We start from the raw sequence: 15,490 nt of genomic DNA, 5'->3' as shown, positions 1-15,490 counted from the left end.
CCCTTTAACATTTTTAGCTCATGGCTGCAACCCAACTAAATAAACTTGCATAGCAAAATTAAGTTTCTTTTAAGTAATTTAGCATACAAAACTACTATTACCTTCATCTATTCGGCCAAATTTGCTGAAATATGCTTCAAGGACCTTCTCACTAGTTTCTGTGTTCAGGCCACCAATGAACAGCTTTCCTGGTCGGTCTGCCTCTGCCATATTTCCCACTGTTGCCACTAAAAAGGAGAGACATTTCTGAATTACAAGAGAATAGTTCAGTAAATCTCGTCTGAAAAATAAATTAAAAAAAAAGCTTAAAACTTAAGCTGGTCTCCCAGTCTAACTAATATGTGTCTAAAACCAGCAAACAGACCAACCTCACCAAGTGGGAGAGCAAAAAAATACTTTAAACGGCTTATCACCAATATTACATGCATAGCAGCAGAAAAAAAGGGTAAAAAAATGTCAGTACGTGTTGCTGTAACGTTACGTAAAATGGATTTGGAACAGCTATTTGACGATAGAATAGCGTTTGATTTAATCTTTCTCTGGCGTAACTGTTAGATGGTTAACTCAGCAACCATTAGCTGATAGGCCCAGCCTTGCTAACAGTAGTTGCCTCGGATCACGTGCAAATCACTACGAACCGTTATTATAAAGTTTTAGAAGATACTAAACGTTTCGGTCGAACATTTTGCATGGCATTTACATACACATTTTTAAAGCATACTTCACAAAATGGCGGACGCTCAAAATTACAAGGCTACTGGCAGCTCCAGCAGCCTGAGACCTCTTCAGGCCATATGACTAACTTGCAACACATGTTTGATGAAGAATATAATATAGTCACGATAAACACTCACTAATAATCTAATTATAGATTAAAATATATGAGAGAATAACGCTACTTTTTTCCAAGTTCAAAATGGCGATTGAAATGTGCGTTTAGAAAAACATCTTGCCGTCCTACATGAGGCCATTTTCAGTTACCATCACATCTGCTAAATATATACCTATCAGGCTAAGCGCATTTAACTGAACGTGCACGATAAAATTACCATATATCAATAAACCATAAATATAAGCATGATGACTATGTTTGAACGATTCATTTACTCACCTCAGGATCAATAGGCAGAAACAAAAGCGTCTTCTGGTTTATATGTGTCTAATGTGTGGTTTCGACCCGCCCACAGTGCAGCCACTTACTCTACGGTAAGAGGGAGGAACTTAACGGGTTAAAAGTCTCTCGCGCCCTCTATCGTCATGTATGCAAACTGTTCTTATTTTAGTCATAGCGAAACCATAGAGCGAAAGCCAGTCGTAAATATTAAAGTAGCTCTCACTGATGAATTTTACACAAAGAAATAAATAGCGTTTTAAATATATATATTTAAAATGGTGTAAGAGTAATATCTGAAGCTAAACAAAAACTGTTGTGTACATGAAGCGGGTCGCCTCACGGGGCAGACATGACATCATATGACCAGCCGAACACTGAAAGCAAAATTAATACATTCATGGAATAAATGAATAAAGTAGATAAATATATCATAACATATTTATAATTTAATAAAATTACAATAAAAACTATTTAATTAATAAAAAATATTGATTGTATAAATATATTGATTAAAAAACAGCTGTCATAAATCCAGATGTTTTATGGATCAATGGTGTAGTGTAGAGGGATTGGAGGAGGAGTCATGAGGGGGCGGAGTTATGTGCACAGTAAGGAAGTGACACTAATACAAATCTTTCTTGAGTCAGTAGCAGTAGTAGCTGCGAGCTCGTTGTCTTGGTGGTTTTCTGTGTGAATTATCGCCGGTTAGTTTTATGGTTTGCTCCAGCAGAGTAAACCGGAAACCTCGCAGGACGTTGGTTTGAAAAATGAAGTCTTTAAATCCGAGTTTTATTTTTTTGCTGAGTTTAACTCTAGTCAGCACAAGCGTTGGATTCTACCTTCCGGGTTTAGCGCCAGTCAGTTTTTGCGAGAAAAGCTCGAATGGAGATGAGGGGGAATGTCAGGTGAGCTTTTACTGTCCTATATTTGTCATCGTATGATTATGTACAGATTATTGCACATAACAAATGTTTAGAAAGCATAGTCAGCTGTCCCCTTGACCCCTCTCCCCTGCTGTCATTCCCACAGACTGAGATACAGCTCTTTGTGAATAGACTGGACTCTGTGGAATCAGTCCTGCCTTACGAATATGATGCGTAAGTATGCTTGACCTTTACAATATAAGCTTCATTATATCTGCATGCATTTCGTTACAAGCACTGATCAGTGAGGGCATACTTTTTGCTTAAGGTTTAACTTTTGCAAAGACAAGGATGAAAGAAGGCCCTCAGAGAACCTTGGGCAGGTGTTGTTTGGAGAAAGAATAGAGACATCACCTTACAAGGTATAGTATAGACATCACCTTACAAGATATTGTTTTGTTTTTAATTGTATTTACCTTATTCGTTGTAGCCTATTTGATCTTTAATATTACCATGAAATCAAAATGGACAATTCTTATTTTTTTTATGGAATATTGCAGTTTTTATTATAAATGATTTGTCCCACACATTGTTTTTTAAATTAATTTGCCTTTGTAATCTTTAATTCAAATAATTTCCCCTCCCACTTGCAATGACATCTCTTCTCTTCTCTAAATAAGTGTTTTTCGGTGCAAGGACAGGACAACCTGTCACTCACATGAGATTATAGCAATAGCAAACTAGAACAATTCAATCAATTGCTGATGGACAAAATCAATTCCTGCCCTGCTCTTTTTTTCTTGTTCAAGAAGCCGTTTCACGTTTTCACACAACAGGGAATAAAAGGCTATCACAACTTCCATTTTATGACTTCAGTGCAGTGACATCTGAAAGATTATACACCCTGCTTTTGGAAACCTGGCATCTTGTTTGTCAAGTTTTACTAGATGTAGCTGTAACTGACACACACACACTTTTCTCCCTTTGTGTTTTGTTTGACTTCTTTTGTATATTATCATCATATAATTATGTTGTTGGTATTTAGACAGTGTATTCCTGTTTGATACTATTCTGCAGAATGTGAACTCCAGTACTATATGCTTCTCTGGATGGATAATGGATGGATCCTTCAGATATTGATTTTAGACATTTTTCTCTTAGTTTTCATTTAAGGCTGACAAGGCATGTGAGAAAGTCTGCACCATATCGTATGAAACTAACGAAGAAGACAAGTTAAAGTTGGACTTTCTAAAGCGAGGAATGGAGCTGAATTACCAGCACCACTGGTAAGTCTACATGGATGCCTTGCCTACAGTAGGTGTGGTAGCATTGTGGAAGTTGTCATCTTGCTTTATCAGTTACTAGCATAAGCAAGAGCATAAGCTCAACCTTTTAGAAAAGACACAATACCTATCTGTCATCGTAGGGTTTGGCATATTATCCTTTACTGAGTATATAGGCCTAATGGTTGCACATGACATAACAGATTAGTGGTTTGGTTTATTCTTACACTTTTTATTTTTTATTTTTATTTTTTACAGGATTGTTGACAACATGCCTGTAACATGGTGTTATTTGGTGGAAGACAATCAGAAAGTCTGCAACCCAGGATTTCCCATTGGATGTCTAGTAAACCAAGATGGAAACCCAAAGGATGCCTGTGTTATCAATGTGAGAGAGAGACTGTTTATCACCACTTGATTTGTGAGCTAGCTTTTATTAAAAAACAAACAATCAAGGTCAGCCCACGTTAAAAAAGTAAAGCAAAAGTAACGTAATGCATAACTTTCCATAAAAAGTAACTAAGTAATACAATTAGTTACTTTTTTAAGGGAGTAACGCAATATTGTAATGCATTTGTTTTAAAAGTAGCCTAACTTTCCCCAACACTGAATTTAATTAAAACTATATATGTATATTTTTTACGTTTAAACGTTAAATAAGTTAAATCTTTATATGACATTAGAATACATTACCAGAAATAGAACACTGACACAGAGGAAATATTAAGCTGATTAAAGAAATATCAACAATTTCAAAATAACTTTATAAGTCACTAAAATATTTAGCAAGAGAAGTATAGAGATGCCATTTTGATGCTTTGTGATTTTGATCCACTCCTTTAGGCTGATTTCAACAGGAAGAACACTTATTATGTTTTCAACCATGTGGACATCACCATAATTTACCACAGTGAAGATGAAACGACTGGGATGGGTGCTCGACTTGTGGCGGCTACGCTGGAACCTAGGAGGTATGATTTAGCAACTAACTGTCTGTAACTAACTTCACTTTAGGTAGCGTCCTTAACCTAATGTAAGGTCTTTCTCTACTTTCTGTGGGCCCATGTGACCAGTTTCAGCAAAAAATGCTTTGAAGTTAGGTATAGCAACATCTGTGACCTCAATGAGAAAACCAAGTAAAAATGTCTGTAATGCACATGGATTAGAACATTACATATATATTTGTCTGTTGAACAGCATCAAGCATGGTGATGATGAGAAACCAACATGTGAAGGCGCTCCCATGGACATTCCAGTAGATTCCAGTAGTAGTATCAAAGTGACCTACACCTATTCAGTTAAATTTAAGGTAAGCTTGTTTATGGAGACAGTATATGGAGATGGTTGGAAAGAACTCTGTGTGATAGAGCTTATTTCTTCTTTTTTAGCAAAATAATGAAATAAAGTGGGCTTCTCGATGGGATTACATTTTGGTTTCCATGCCTCACAGCAACATCCAGTGGTTCAGGTGAGCACAGAAAGCCAAGCTGGTTGAAAATATTTAATATCAAGAATAAGCTCTTATATCTATATTTCCATACATTACTAATGACTTTCATGTACATTTTTTTCAGCATCATGAACTCTTTGGTTATTGTGCTCTTCCTGTCTGGTATGGTGGCCATGATCATGCTTAGAACATTGCACAAGGATATTGCCCGGTACAACCAGATGGACCAGGTAGCTTGAATTTACTTTGATCTCCTTCCAAATGTTTTCTAGATAACAGAAGAAATGAATGACTCCGTTACGTCACTACAGTCTCTTGTGTCAACAGAGCTGACACTCCCGCATCAAACTTCCTGTTAAATATTGTATTTTACTTGAGTTATAATTGTCACATTTTCATGGGTCATAGATCCTAATCTTCAAGCATATATTGACTGACAATTTTCCTCCTAGTTTTAGTGTTTTATTATTTTTTTCATATTAATAACCAAAAGAATACATCCAGTCAATGAATCCTCTGTTGTGACATTCACAGGCAGACTGGGTTAAGATCCCTCCAGCTACAAACTTTACCTATGTAAGCGTATTAGCTTATGTTTGCTTATGTTTGATTAGCTTATGTCACTGGTGATTATGATTGGGTAATTGTTTGGCTTCGGGGAACTTCCTTTGTATGGTAAAACAGTGTAATTGTACATTACCATACTCACCAATCAAGGTTTAAAAAAAAATATTTGTTGCAGTGAATAGATAATGACACTGATAAAACATATGTCACATATACCATCTGCTGTGTTGAGAATTTAAATGAGTGTGTTCTGGCCATAATGGTTTATCTGATGATGGTCATGTGAGATCATATTGAGATATGTTATATCTCCTGCAGGAGGAGGCCCAGGAGGAGTCTGGCTGGAAGCAGGTTCATGGTGATGTGTTTAGGCAACCCAAGATGGGCATGCTTCTGTCTGTCTTCCTCGGACAGGGCACTCAGATCTTCATCATGACCTTCATCACCCTTTGTAAGTGCATCTGGAACAGAAATTAATTAAAAGTACTGCAGATTTTTGTATTGTACAAATTAATTTTAAGGGTTGCTTCTCTAGATCCGTGAGAACAGTTGAATATTTGAGTGCATCATGAAAATACCAACAATGTGAACTTTCCTCAATTTTCTCAAATGTTTTATTAGATTATTTACGCTCAATAGACATTGTTGAACAATTGGTTTTACACATTTTGGGAGCATCTTATTTCACATTAGTTATAATAGCATTAAATGAAACAAAGTGACAATTCTGTTTTTCCCTTTAGTCTTGGCCTGTCTGGGCTTCCTGTCTCCAGCCAACAGAGGGGCTCTCATGACCTGTTCGGTGGTGTTGTGGGTTTTGCTTGGCACACCTGCTGGATATGTGTCTTCCAGACTCTATAAGAGTAAGGAAATATTGCAGTGGAAAATCTTGTTTTATCTTATTTTCTTCTGGAAGTCATTATGAAGATCTAAAGAGGTGATATTTGTTTGCAGTTTGCCGTTGATAATAGGAGTGAGCAAGTTTTAGAAAGCATATAAACAGAGTCCATACCTTGTAGACACAGCATACGACTATAATCCACCTTGCATGCCACTCTGCAGTGTGGTCAAAAACTTTGTTCTTCTCAATAACCAACGCTCACACTTCTTCCTGTTACACCTGTGCTACAATTATACTGTGTCACAGTGCCACTCAGTGGCCAAGAAAAACTTTTAACAAATGTTACAACAAATGGCTCCAACATGTACTATTATTTTATGGTTCTATTCATTTCTGCATTTTTAGTGAGGGGAAAGTTACTTAGTCCACATTAAAAATGCCAAATATTCATCTTGATTGCTTACTTTTCCAATCAATTCCCTCTGTACCATCAGCTTTCGGTGGTGAAAAATGGAAAACCAATGTCCTTCTCACAGCCCTTTTGTGTCCTGGGTATGAATAATATTTTCATCTTCATTTCCGAGAACAGAAATAATATGATTTATGTCAGTATGCAGTTTCAAAGACGTAGCTTGTGTTTTTGCAGGATTGTGTTTGTGGACTTTTTCCTGATGAATCTGATCCTGTGGGTAGAGGGCTCCTCTGCTGCTGTTCCTTTTGGTACACTCGTGGCAATCCTGGCGCTGTGGTTTGGCATCTCTGTTCCTCTCACTTTTGTGGGTGCATACTTCGGCTTCAAAAAACCAGTAAGTATGCCTTCTTGAACAGACCAATTGTTCTTGACGCCTGTTTCACACATGACCCGCTTGCAGTGCGTATGCGATACGTATTTTTTTTCAGTGCCCATGTTAAGAGGTTAGAGCATTAACACTTCAAGTCTGGCACGGCAACAGTGTGTTACAGGAACAGTGCGGTACAGCAGTACAACAAACGCTTCTGCACGAGTACATTTTTGCCGAATTAAAGTGCATAATAACGCATTGTTCATGGTCAAAATGAACACGGATTGACAGGAAAATGTAGCAATTTTACCATATATGCATATAATTCCTTTAAGCTTGAGGTAAAGCATAGAAAAGCACTTACCAGGAGTTGCAAAAATAATTAATGCAGTCAATCTAAAGTATTAGAATTATTGTTCCGAATATAAGACGACCCTAATTATAATATATTAAAATTATAATAGCATATTTTCCATATTTTAATGTTTAATTTTTATATTGAAAGTATGGTAAATATTGGTAAAATGTACCAACAATCACGTTTAAAAATAAACAACACTATAGCGTACCATAAAAATAGCCTGTAGTTCTCATTTCAGTAGTTTTCACTGATATTTCACCTTTTTTATGTACAGTGACAGATGTTGGCATGTCAAAAAACACAAGTGTTTGATCTACATTTCCTATCTGAACCAAGGGTGTTGGCTTATTTTCATAACAATACGGTACTTAAAAGTATATCTGGTTGTCTGAGAACTACACTTGGAACAAGAAGGCTACACAATGTATGACATCTAATCATTGAGATGGGAAAAACACACGGCATTGTATGACTCGTAAGACTTCTTAATATCTTAATATCTCCTTATATCTTAATATCTTAATATATAAATCTATATAGAAATAATGAATTAAATATTACGTTGTTTATATTTATTGTGTTTAAAGCCACGGCTCAGTAGTGCACTTTTCAACAGAGAACAATTCTAATTCCTGGCATTTTGACAGGTGCTGATTCCACACTTGCAGTCTAAAAAAGATTACATTTAATTATAGGCTCACAGGTTTTGATACTCCAGAATTCTTATGCTTGCCTATTTATGTATTTCTAAACATTTGAATCAGCTGCTATTGCAGTTCCCATCTGTGTGAGCTTTTCTTCTGGCACACTGTCATGCACGATATCATGATTGTGGGTGTTTTTATTTTCCTGTTTTAACAGGGCATCGAGCCTCCTGTGAGAACAAACCAGATCCCACGCCAAATTCCTCAGCAGTCATTCTTCACCAAACCTGTGCCAGGCATCATCATGGGTGGCATCCTGCCTTTCGGCTGCATCTTCATCCAGCTCTTCTTCATCCTCAATAGCATTTGGTATAGTTTGAAATCATATCATGCTGAAATGAGTTGATGCCAGAACTGAGGTTTTGGCCCTAACATTAATTAATTGCAATGTTTCTCTGCAGGTCTCATCAGATGTATTACATGTTTGGCTTCCTCTTCCTGGTCTTCATCATCCTGCTCATTACCTGCTCTGAGGCCACTGTTCTGCTCTGCTACTTCCATTTATGTGCAGAGGTGAGATTGAACAGTGATCATGGCGTCTTTTAAAAGTTTTTTTGGTTCATGTTTGGCTGGTGCTTATTCATCACTGATATGAATCAGTCTCATAAGAGTCTACAACATCATGTTAAACGTTATGTCTGAAGTGCTATTTAAAAATGAATAAATGCATGTATATTTTAACTTTTTTGTTTAAAGCCTATTTTTTTTTATTTGACAGGATTATCATTGGTGGTGGCGATCATTCCTGACCAGCGGTTTCACGGCAGTGTATCTGTTTGTCTATGCAGTGCATTACTTCTACTCAAAACTTCAAATTATAGGGTTGGCAAGCACCATCCTCTACTTTGGCTACACTTCGATCATGGTGCTCATTTTCTTCATTTTCACAGGTATGTGAGAGATGGTCTGTTTCCCTTTAGCCTTGATAATATAAGTTGATATACAATGGGTATAACAGTAACATATAACTTTTGCTAAACTATTTTGCATCAAAAAGTGAAAGCACTTCAAATCTCTGTCCCCCTTTACAGCATAAAATGAATTAGAAAGAGTGTGTTGCAGCAGTATTGACAGTAAAAAAAAAAAAAGTATTATTTAAAAACAGAGCCATAGTTTGTTCAGTAAGGGTTAGGGCTGCTTTATAAAGAAAAAGAAAGAAAAAGTTTTGTTTTTCCCCTGCTGTACCGAAAACATATCAAACTGTTACTTCAAAACCTAGGCATGTACCAAACCGTCACCTTTGCATACCGTTACACCCCTAATATACATTCCCAAACATTCTTGTAAGCCGAATTCTTTTGATGTATAATATTTACTTGAAGTACCCCCTGAGATTTGAAAGTAATTATTAAATAATTTAGCAACACATGACATGCAGTTAAAGGGTTAGTTCACCCAAAAATGAAAATTATCCCATAATTTACTCACCCTCAAGCCATCCTTGGTGTATATGACTTTCTTCTTTCAGCCAAACACAATCAGAGTTATATAAAAAAAAATCCTGGCACATCTATCCATCATAAAAGTAAGCCATACGGCTCCAGGGGATTAATAAAGGCCTACTAAAGTGAAGAGATAAAAATATGATTTTTATTTTATATTTTTATGATTTAATCAATTTACAAACATCAGTTTGGGAATCCCTTGGTTAGAGCATTGATTTGTGTCATAACTTTTTTATTTAGGTTAAAGTTATATTTTATCACTGGTGTTTCTGATTTTCAGTGAATCTACAGCAAATGGCAAAAGAAATTATATTGTTCTGACTTTTAGCCTACAGTCTTTCTGTTGTGTTGTCTTCACTGGCTATAATCAAAAACGAGCATACTGCACATGTATTTTGACTCACAAACTAATGACCCACAACCAAATGTGCCGCACGCATCCTGAAAAGTGAAGACAAAACCTTTCGATCGCTCCTGGTGGCTGGCTGCAATATAGGTCATAAACCTAGAAAAATGTCACTGAATTCTCCTCCCCCATCAAATAACCAGTTTGACAGGTTAATCAGTTTAACAGGTTAACCAGTTTAGAGTAAATTGCTATAGCTATATTTACTCTACTGGGTAGGGTTGCACCAGCCTTTCGTAAGTTCTTATTCAAATTGGAACACAAAGTCCATACTGTATTAAAGGCTTAGTAACTACTAGCTAGTTTGTAACTAACTAGCACCATTTGGTCTTAAGGTAGAACATAGCTAGTAGGTCATAAGCTCTCCGTATAATAATGTGTATTCGCATAAAATGACGTCTTTCCCCAATGACCCAACAGCAGCCTTCAAATATATGAGCAGAAGAAGTTTTAAATGCTGTGAATTTCAGTTTATCCTTGATTCTTTACTTTTGCTTCACGTAAATAACTAAAAAAATATTTCCATTGAAATACGTAACTGCTTAATCTTCAGTAACATAATAGGTGTTTTTTATATGTAAATAACATTAAGAAACAGTATTTGAAATTAATTAGGATCAATAAATTATACTGATTCAAAAAAGCACAAGAAATTACATTTGTTATGATTGATTTTATATGACATGCATGCACAACATGGAACAATGCACACAGAGGTGCGCTATTTAGTCAAGTCAAGTCATCTTAATTTATATAGCGCTTTTTACAATATGAATTGTTTCAAAGCAGCTTTACAGTGAAATAGGAAATTCCAGTAACAGAGATTGTTTTGGCTTTACTGCAGCTCTAGGATAAAGTTATTATCCAGCTAAAGTTAGTTTTGATTGATTGATTTACTTCCGTTGCGAAGATCATTCGTTATTAACTTAGGGGCCGCTAAAACGACACCGTTCTAACAGAAAACCCTCAACGCGCTCCGGCCGCCCATCCGCACAAAACAGTGCCTGGTGTCTCGAGAACGCACTCCCGGAAATAGGTTCCAAAGTGCAAACGATTATCAGTTATCTCTGTGCAAACCTACGCAACCTCTGCGCAAACACCGATGTCGTGCATCACGTGTTCAGTCCATAGGTATGCACGTTTTAATATATATATATGTGCGCAGGTGTGTAGTCCTTTTTTACAAATCAACCCTTAACAAACTACTTGTCTGGCCTTAAACATTTATAAAATTGCGTAAAATAGCGTTTATCGCGTTTTTAGCCACATTTAGGTTTGTGTTGAAGAGCTAAGATGGGAACTGAGTACATTTATTCACATGATGTTCTCTCTCTTAATATGCAAATGCCATTGCCAACATTATCATATAAGGTTTTAGTCTGTCAGCCAAAACAAGAGCTTATTGATGCAATTCAGTCAGTCTGTCATTTTATTCCACCTGTTACTCAAGGTTGGATGCTTCTGTAAATATAGTTTATACATAGATATGAGTCAACTATTTATTGGTGCAATGTAAACATTTTTAGAAGCTTGTAAGATACTACATCAAAACTAAGCACACAGCTGGTGAATTGGGGGAAAGTACCATTCATCAGCTTCAGGATTTCTATCCTGTTCCTGAAATTCAATACTTTTTTGTGCTCAGTGTGACATTACATTTTTTTGTGTGATAATTTTTACTTTACCTACAATCTTAAATGTTCAGAGATTGTCATGATGTTGGTGGTTTTGATGCTGCTGTACTGTATGTCTCCCTGCTGGTCCTTTTGTTTAGCAGGTGACCAGTGCTAGTTGTTTTGTTCCTGCCCGATGGGTCATACTGTGTTTAGGCAGAGGGTAATTGGGACACGTATAAATATTCCTCATCTTTCATTGTTGTTGAAAGGTAGCGCCGCTCCCTCCGGCCTTAATCAAATCTCGGTCGCTTCCCCTCATTGATATGCTGAGGCGGAGGTGGCGAGCGATGGCCAGCTGTCTGCCATCCATAAACACCTGTGGGTTGATAGCATCTACATATGCTTACTTATGTCCACTCAGTCTCTCCAGACGGCAGGTCCTAGCTTTGTAGCATGTGTTTTCCTCACCCAGCGTGAAGAAAAGGGATTTACAACTGTTTAGGTCAATGATCGACTCTGTAAAATACCCCAAGCTTCTCTGCGACAGTACTTTGACATTTCACATAGGTCATTTGTTGAAAGAGTATTCAAGACACTGAACCTTTACAAAAACACTCCAGATTATCCAGTGTAATTGCAGCAATTCTCACAGCTTTTCTTTGAATGATGGGAAACCACCGCCATTGGTTTTCTGAGTGGATATTCGCCACAATCTATTTGTTGCCATGGATTCTTCTAGATGCTTTAGGATCCCTGGCAATGGCTGTTATGGCAACTTCTACGCGCACTTGAGGGGTGAAAATGTAAGACACGAGTAAAACGATGCTTACTGGGTCGCCATTACGCTCTCAGTCCCACATCTTAAAATAACGCTTCCCCGAAATGGTTTGTTTCTAGGAGGACTTTTTAGATCCCAAAAGCAAACTGAAGATAGAGTGAGAGCGTGAGAGCGTGTGTGGAGAATGAGGAGGAGGACTGAGAATCGTGTGTTTATAAATACATCTAAATATAGATTCCGAGCGAAATATTTCAATCAGACCTATTTTTGATTGGCTGTCACTGCCGCCCCAGCGATGATTAGATTTAATCCTGTGCTTTATCACACTCCGCTCAGTTTGACTGTCAGATAATTTGCTGCATTGAAACCCAACTATTAATAGATGGTTTTCTTGTAAAATGACTCCAATTGTGGTTTTAATAGAAGTGCTGTTTCATAATGTGTACACTATCAGTTAGTCTGGGACATTTTATGACGTACATGTGCTGAAAAGCTCTCTTTGTTGTCCTGTTCTCTATCTCTTTTGTTAATTCTCACACATTTCTTCTTCCATCCAGGTACTATAGGCTTCTTCGCCTGCTACTTGTTTGTAAATAAAATCTACAGTGTGCTGAAAGTGGACTAAGGGAAGGACCTTTTGGAGAACGCATCAACTTTTTACAGATCAGCTTTCATGTGAAAGTTTGAAGAGACATTTAAATGAAGGGAGGAATCATACGATACTCTTCTTTCCTGAACTGCTGATGTGTGGCTCAGTTTGTAATTCACTGACCTGCAGTAGGTGTGCGTGTGAACTCCAAAGACCCCTTTTCAGTGCTTTATTTATCTCGCGTTGCCTATGACTTTATTCCAGCTAAACCCACTGTGCTGAGAGCAGAAGCCCATATCTTTAAGCATTACGTTCTTTTTATGCTTTTATTTTGAATGTTTTACTTGCTTTGCTTTATTTCATTATAATTTTTCTGTGTATAGAATTTGTTTTGAAAGACCAGATGGGACACAGATTAGGGTGCGGTCACATTTACCTTTGTATGGTCAAATTCTGTGGGCTATGTTAATAGAAAACCAGGCAATATTGAATTTCACATCAGATTCAAGTTTCTTAATTTTGAACACTCAAATTCACTGCTTAGTTTGAACCTACGAGTAAGCAGTGCTTCATGTATCACTACACTGATGATAATGTATAATGATAATGACCTTGTTTGCCCACAAAAATTACCATTTTACTGTTGCTCACTGAAATTTAGCAGGAAAAACCCAGTCATTCCAATAGGAATCTGTGCGATCGGGAGTTTTGCGTAAAGGCAAAAAAGTTTCTCACCCAGATTTCGCTCATGTTCAAGTTTTGTCACAGGAATTTGCCATGTTCACAACAGAAAGATGATTGATTTGAAAGTGACTCCTGTATGAGCAGTTCTTCATACATATGTACACTGTTTTCAATGGACAGTGGACATGTTTATGCTAATGTGACTGCACTAGTTTGACATTAACCTCTGCTCAGCAAAATTTCTCTGGCGATATCCAGTAATTTCAAATAGAATCCATGCAATCAGGAGTTTCATGTGTGGGCGAAAAAATGCAGATTTTGCTTGTCGAAGTTGACCATACAAATTCGCTGTGTTGACCAAAAAGAAGCAGGTTTGAAAGTGAATTCTATGTGAGCGATGCTCTGACAACGAATCTCCGCAGCGCAAATTTCACTAATGTGACCGCACCACAGTAACCAGACCACACTAACCTCTAATGCCACCTATTGGTGGATATCAGTAATAATTGTTACTATAATTGTTACTACTGGTATGTTAAAGTAAAAATTTTTACTATGTTGTTAATAGAATACAACTACTTTGTTCCATGTGTTTTTATAGTTTTATCTTGCTGACAAATAGTTTTTTATGGAGTGAAGGAAATGGGATGGTTAAGAAGCACATATTTTGCTTTGACATTTTTATACAAGTAATAATATCTAAATGATGGGAGCTATTTAGTGATTTTGTACTTTGTAAATTATTTAAATGTCATTACTTAAAAAAACTATAGGTGTCATTACTTAAAAAAACTATAGGCGTACACATCTTTTTTCAATAACTTTAATTTAAAACCCACAGAATGTACTGATCAAGTCTAATGAGGTATACATAAACATTCTTAACCATGTTATAACAAAAGAAAAATAAAGCACAGAGTACATTACAAAAATGTCTACTAAACTTTTTTTTATATATAAAACAGTCTGTTGTTACAGTTGGAGTACATTAATGATGACTTGCTTCAGCTGACTCTGAAGGTTACATTTGTAACCTCTCTAATGTCAGGTTATACCTCCAATACCTCTCTAACGTATTACATTTGTAACCACATTCTGTGGTTACATTTGATGAAAGTGATTGTCTACAATTTTGTAAGTGCTGCAGACATCAGTGGAAACTGACATATGGTGGATATTGTCTGTGATATGTATTTTTTGCACTCACTGGTTTCAAAATAATATTTGATGTAGCAGAAGAAACAGCAGGTTTGATTTATGGTAAATTGAGCTGACTTCCAAACACAGCAGCCAGAAATGAAGCTCTAGCTGTTCTATTTTCGTACAGGGTCACGCTAAGTGTTCAATAATGGTTAATGTCCGTGCCTTCCTGCAGTGGTCAATAACATAAAGTGCTTTATCAGTTGCAAAGCCATCTTATTTAATCCCACATCATGTCAAATGATATAATTGGCAGTGTCGGGGGATAAAAACATCTTATACTGCACAGAGACAATGTACAATTTATCTAGGGAGACACTCTTTAAGAGCGCTTACTCTCCACACTGGTCAAGAGGTACATCATAAATACCCTGAGATCCTTAGATCATTAGCTGCTCTTCAGGTCACATTTCACCCAAAAATCACAAGGAAATAAAAAATAAAGTACATTTCATATATATATATATATATGCTCTTCAAAATACTGATACTGAAACCCAACACATCTTTTAAATACCAACAGAAATAAAGTGAATAGCTGACCCATACCCTAATGTTGATGAGATGAATCGCTTATTGATGCATGGACCATAAATAAATAAGAGTTTCTTCAATTTCATAATATAGTTTGCTTGTAATTACTCTCACATTTAAGAGAACTTTTCTCCAGTGACAATGATTTAGTTGATATCATTGTATGTATGCTTATAAAAATAGACAAAAATCTCTCTACATATGTATTCTTAATTCATTTCAAAACAACATATAGAATACTTTTTCTTTAAATTGTAAAGTAGCAATACATTT

The 15,490-nt window shown here is 36.5% G+C and overlaps 2 protein-coding genes across 3 annotated transcripts in view; one reads left to right on the top strand and one right to left on the bottom strand.

Annotated features, from left to right (window-relative positions):
• arhgef6 (Rac/Cdc42 guanine nucleotide exchange factor (GEF) 6) overlaps window positions 1-1,256 on the bottom strand; it is a 38,852-nt gene extending 37,596 nt beyond the window's left edge. The window contains exons 1-2 of the transcript XR_014208077.1: window positions 1,112-1,256; window positions 102-227 (exon numbers count right to left, since the gene is read on the bottom strand). The gene's annotated coding sequence lies outside the window, so the exon portion shown is untranslated. The remainder of the gene's footprint in view (window positions 1-101; window positions 228-1,111) is intronic.
• A 486-nt stretch (window positions 1,257-1,742) lies between these two features.
• Window positions 1,743-14,193, top strand: tm9sf5 (transmembrane 9 superfamily protein member 5). Of its 2 annotated transcripts, XM_082177995.1 has the most exons (18): window positions 1,743-2,019; window positions 2,144-2,211; window positions 2,306-2,399; window positions 3,139-3,263; window positions 3,519-3,648; window positions 4,104-4,231; window positions 4,458-4,569; window positions 4,649-4,728; window positions 4,835-4,940; window positions 5,245-5,286; window positions 5,596-5,728; window positions 6,021-6,140; window positions 6,613-6,670; window positions 6,765-6,924; window positions 8,123-8,274; window positions 8,367-8,478; window positions 8,684-8,855; window positions 12,768-14,193. In XM_082177995.1, the coding sequence occupies exons 1-18, from the start codon at window positions 1,882-1,884 to the stop codon at window positions 12,833-12,835; spliced, it is 1,998 nt and encodes a 665-aa protein (XP_082034121.1). In that variant the 5' UTR covers window positions 1,743-1,881; the 3' UTR covers window positions 12,836-14,193. The 2 variants fall into 2 exon arrangements, with proteins under 2 accessions (XP_082034121.1, XP_082034122.1); XM_082177996.1 differs by lacking the exon at window positions 5,245-5,286.
• Window positions 14,194-15,490: the final 1,297 nt, after the last annotated feature.

Source organism: Leuciscus leuciscus (assembly GCF_965113295.1).
Source record: "Leuciscus leuciscus genome assembly, chromosome: 8".
NCBI lineage: Eukaryota > Metazoa > Chordata > Actinopteri > Cypriniformes > Leuciscidae > Leuciscus > Leuciscus leuciscus.
The sequence above is the reverse complement of the archived record's forward strand: the minus strand, read 5'-3'. Positions and strand labels throughout refer to the sequence as shown.

Excerpts from the sequence above, each read along its gene's own strand:
- tm9sf5 (XM_082177995.1), top strand. The coding sequence starts at position 1,882 with ATGAAGTCTTTAAATCCGAGTTTTATTTTTTTGCTGAGTTTAACTCTA. Across the intron at positions 4,570-4,648 it reads CCTATTCAGTTAAATTTAAG|CAAAATAATGAAATAAAGTG; the intron begins GTAAGCTTGTTT and ends CTTCTTTTTTAG. Across the intron at positions 8,275-8,366 it reads TTCATCCTCAATAGCATTTG|GTCTCATCAGATGTATTACA; the intron begins GTATAGTTTGAA and ends GTTTCTCTGCAG.